The 4792-nt window shown below is 37.9% G+C and overlaps 2 protein-coding genes across 5 annotated transcripts in view; one reads left to right on the top strand and one right to left on the bottom strand.

The window, feature by feature from the left end:
• Positions 1-4792, top strand: part of LOC106878180 (uncharacterized) — a 174402-nt gene that overhangs the window by 28930 nt on the left and 140680 nt on the right. The window lies entirely within an intron of this gene.
• Positions 1-4792, bottom strand: part of LOC106871734 (peroxisomal multifunctional enzyme type 2) — a 68499-nt gene that overhangs the window by 22683 nt on the left and 41024 nt on the right. The window contains exon 13 of the mRNA XM_014918754.2: positions 846-1003. Within this exon, the coding sequence (XP_014774240.1) occupies positions 846-1003 (158 nt within the window). The remainder of the gene's footprint in view (positions 1-845; positions 1004-4792) is intronic.

A 4792-nucleotide genomic window follows, 5' to 3' on the forward strand; every position in this document is an offset into this window, starting at 1 on the left:
TGAGCGTGGCCATTGCCAGTACCGCCTGACTGGCCTTCGTGCGGGTGATACATAAAAGCACCCACTACACTCTCGGAGTGGTTGGCATTAGGAAGGGCATCCAGCTGTAGAAACTCTGCCAAATCAGATTGGAGCCTGGTGTTGCCATCCAGTTTCACCAGTCCTCAGTCAAATCGTCCAACTCATGCTAGCATGGAAAGCGGACGTTAAATGATGATGATGATGATGATGAACCATGACTAATATGCAGAGAACATGCCATCCTATTGCTAGTTACTCATCAGCTCTCCAGAACCATTTCTTGAGCTTGTTGAGTCTTCACGCCATTGGTACAGTTTGATGGACGTCCTTCTCCCGCTTCATGCTTCATGCTTATCCAACCATTTTTAAACTTCTCAAACCGCTCATATCACTTCTATGCAGTACAGCGCTACCCCATATTGTACTGAAAGCCTGCGATGATTTTCAGCTCCCGACACACCTTCAAACCAGAGAAATCAGATCCTTGATTTCTGTTCTTCCTCAGTGCACACTGCCATCAGAGCAGCTATGTTTACTCTGTGACACAAAAAAGAAAACTGGAGTGATCACAGTCAAATTTTGGTTACATAACCACAAGAGTACCACTTTTAGCATGCAAGCTATGGTATCATGGCCAACCTACAGAAAGTTTTGACTCCTTTCTGTTTTGTCAGCCTTGGATAAATGAAAAAGAAAATTAGATTCCAACTAGAATTGAATGGAACAACAAGAGAGAAAGAGCTAAAATATTATAAACTAATAGTTCAAGATTAAGTATTTACACTATTTCCTCCACCCTACTGACAGCATTAATAACATATTACCTTTGATAATTCTAATGGAAAACCAGGAATTCCTTTGGAAAATAAGTCATGTAGACTCTTGAAGCCTTGAATGGTTGAAAAAGTGGGTAAAACAGTGAAATCATCATGATTTTCATACAAAAATTTTATATCATCTTCACATTTTGTTGTCATACCAACTGAAAAGAAAAAGTGTAAAGAGTAACAATTAATAATGATGATGATGATGATGATGATGATGATGATAACAACAATAATAATAATAATAATAATGATAATAATAATAATAATAATAATAATAATAATAATAATAATAATAATAATGATAATGATTTCAAATCTTGGCACAAGGCCAGCAGTTTCAGGGAGTAGGTAGGTCAACCCCAGTGATCAACTGATACTTATTTTATCGACCCCAAAAAGATGAAAGGCAAAGACAGCCTTGGCAGCATTCAAACTTGGAATGTAATCACAGATGAAATACTGCAAAGCATTTTGCCCGCCATGCTAACAATTCTTATTTCTTTACTGCCCACAAGGGGCTACACAGAGAGGGGACAAACAAGGACAGACAAAACGGATCAAGTCGATTACATTGACCCCAGTGCGTAATTGGTACTTATTTAATCGACCCCGAAAGGATGAAAGGCAAAGTCAACCTCGGCGGAATTTGAACTCATAACGTAACAGTAGACGAAATACAGCTAAGCATTTCGCCCAGTGTACTGTTTCTGCCAGGTCTCTGCCATGCTAACAATTCTGCCAGCCAACTGTCTCAATAATAATGATGATGATGATGATGATAATAATAATGGTCTCAAATTTTAGCACAAGGCCAACAAGTTCGGTGGGGGAGTAAGTTGATTACATCAACCCCAGTGCTCAACTGGTCTTATTTTATCAACCCCAAAAGGATGAAAGGCAATGTTAACCTTGGTGGCATTTGAATGCAGAACATAAAGATAGATGAAATGCTGCTAAGCATTTTGCCCAGCATTGCCAACGATTCTGCCAGCTTGCCACTCTAATATCAGGTCATTAAGAATGAAATATCCGATTTTCTTATGTACCAAGTTTGACAGTCGTTAACTTTAATCTTTTATCCTGACAATTCTTTGTTTTACAACATTGAAGAGTTACATCATCACTTTTCAAAATGCAATTCATGGTGTTTGATTATTTTGTGAATTTTGTCTTGTAAATCAATTTTTATGAACAAGTGGATAGATAAAAAATTTGTGTTGTTTATGAATGAGTTCCACCATGGAACCAATGCATCCCAGACAGTTCAATACATCAATGAGGTGTTTGGTGAAGATGTGGTGAATGAGCACACTGTACATCGATGGTTTGAGAAGTTCCAATCTGGTGACTTTACTCTTGAAAATCAGCCTTGTGGTACATCTGAGACCAAGGTGGATAATAATGAGCTGGAAACTGTAGTGGAAGCGGATACATCTCAAACTATGCATGGGTTAGCAGGAAGATTTGATGTTTCGATTTCAACTGTATTGGACCATCTAAAACAAATTGGCAAGGTAAAGAAGCTGGACAAGTGGGTTTCACACGAACTGAATGAGCATCAAATGACGCATCATCTTGAAACTTGCTGCTCTTTGCAGTCATAGCATAAAGGTGAACCATTTTTGCATTGTATTGTTACATGTGATGAAAAATGAATTCTTTACAACAATAGCAAGCATTCTGCACAGTGGCTGGATAGAGACAAAGTGTCAAAACACAATCCAAGAAAGAATATTCACCAAAAAAAAACTAATGGTATCTGTTTGGTGGTACAGTACTGGTGTCATCCACAACAGCTTCATGAAACCTGGTAAGTCAATTACAGTAGATGTATACATCAGCCAACTGGATGAAATGATGAGTGAACTTGCAATTCAACAACTGAGAGTGGTCGATAGATACAGGCCAATTTTCTTGCAAGACAATCCTCGAGCACATGTTGCACAAAAACTCTACTCAAGTTACAGGAACTGAATGTGGAAATAATCTGTTGTCCACTATATTCACCAGACCTTGCACAAACTGACTAACACGTTTTCCAGGCATTAGACAACACTTACTTTTTGCAAGACTGAGGTCTGGCAAGCCAGTGGGCTGCACCAGGCTCCAATCTGATCTGGCAATGTTTCTACAGATGGATCCTTCCTAATGCTAACCACTCCAGGAGTGTAGTGGGTGCTTTTTACATGCCACCAGAACGAGAGCCAGCCAGTGGGCACTGGCATCAACCACATTCAGAATGTGCTTTTTATTTGCCACTATGTTGATGACCTTGCTCTAAAGGATGAACAGTGTTGTGCCTGAAGGATATATCAAAGGTTAATACTGCTGCTAATTACAGACCAATTTCCTGCCTCCCATTAATGTGGAAGTTAATGTCAGGAGGAATTACAGAAGAATTGTATAAATTTCTTGATGAGAATAATATATTACTGATGGAACAAAAAGGCTGTAGAAGGAGATGCAGAGGTACCAAAGATCAATTATTGATAGACAAAATGGTAATGCAAGATTATAAATGAAGGAGACCAAATCTGGAAATGGCCAGGATTGACTATTGCAAAGCTTATGATATGATTCCATATTCGTGGATTATTGAGTGCTTAGATCTGTTTGGAATTGCAAGAAATGTAACATGTTTCCTGAAGAAAAGTATGGTGGGATGGAAAACTGAACTGACATCTTACAGAAAAAGCTTGGGCACCCTGGGTATCAGAGGGAGGGATTTTCCAGGGTGACAGTCTATCTCCATTGCTTTTTGTTCTTACGCCTGGCCTTGGTATTTAGGAAAATGAACCTGGGGTACCAACTAAAGGGAAAATCCCAATCAATCAACCACCTCCTCTTCATGGATGATTTGAAACTGTATGGCAAGGATGAGACACAAGTAAATTTCATGGTGAACACAGTCCATGGTTTTAGTACTGATATTAGAATGGAATTTGAACTTAGAAGTGCAGAATAATCTACCTAAAAAGAGGAAAGGTACAGTCCCTAGCAGGGATAGAATTACCAAATAGAGACTTGATCAAACAAATTGAAATGGAAAGATGCAAATACCTTGGTGTACTAGAGTTCAACAAGATAATGAAAACGGAAATGAAAGAGTAACTGAGGATGGAATATTTCTGAAGACTGAGGTTGGTGTTGTGCTCAAAATTGACTGGATGGAATAAAATCCAAGCAGTTAATATGTTAGCAATAGCATCACTTCGGTATGGAGTGGTAATTATAAAATGGCAAAAGAGAGAAATGAAGAAAATGGATACCAAGACCAGAAAAATGTTGACAGTACATGGAACCTTCCACCCCAAGAGTGACACTGATAGGCCGTACTTGTCCAGAAGACAGAATGGCAAAGGTTTGATCAATTGTGCAAGTGTGAAGGTAGAACACCTACAAAAATCAGCATTGATTGGAACTGCAAGAATTCTTTACAGGGTTCTTGAAGCATGGCTAGTAAACAAGTGTCACAGTAAGAGTTCAAATAAAGTAGCCCCAAAAAAGGCTTTAATACATTCCCAGAGTATATAGAACTTAGGAGGAAGTACTAATAAGGTATGTATACTAAAATTGTGAAGCATGTTACGTAATAACAGGCGAATCAGATATGAGATAATAACAATTCAAAGTAAATAACTCTGAAAGAAGCTTTTGCGTGTTTGCAGAAAATATTACCCTCAGTGGCACTAGTGTTGGTATATTCGTGAATAAGTCACTAACCAAAATAAATGGATCTATTGTTTAGGAAAATACTATTTAGTTGTTTAAGCGTTGTACTGGATAAATTGTGAAAATAACTCAAATAGTTCAAATACTAAGAAATAAGCATACTCAATTTCATTTATACGAAATAATTTGCGAATATGAATGGGTTATTTCCCTTGGCTATATATATATATTTTTACTCTTCTCTACTGTTTTTTGTTCTGTGTGTATCAAAA

Source organism: Octopus bimaculoides, chromosome 19 (assembly GCF_001194135.2).
Source record: "Octopus bimaculoides isolate UCB-OBI-ISO-001 chromosome 19, ASM119413v2, whole genome shotgun sequence".
In the NCBI taxonomy this organism is placed as follows: Eukaryota; Metazoa; Mollusca; class Cephalopoda; order Octopoda; family Octopodidae; genus Octopus; species Octopus bimaculoides.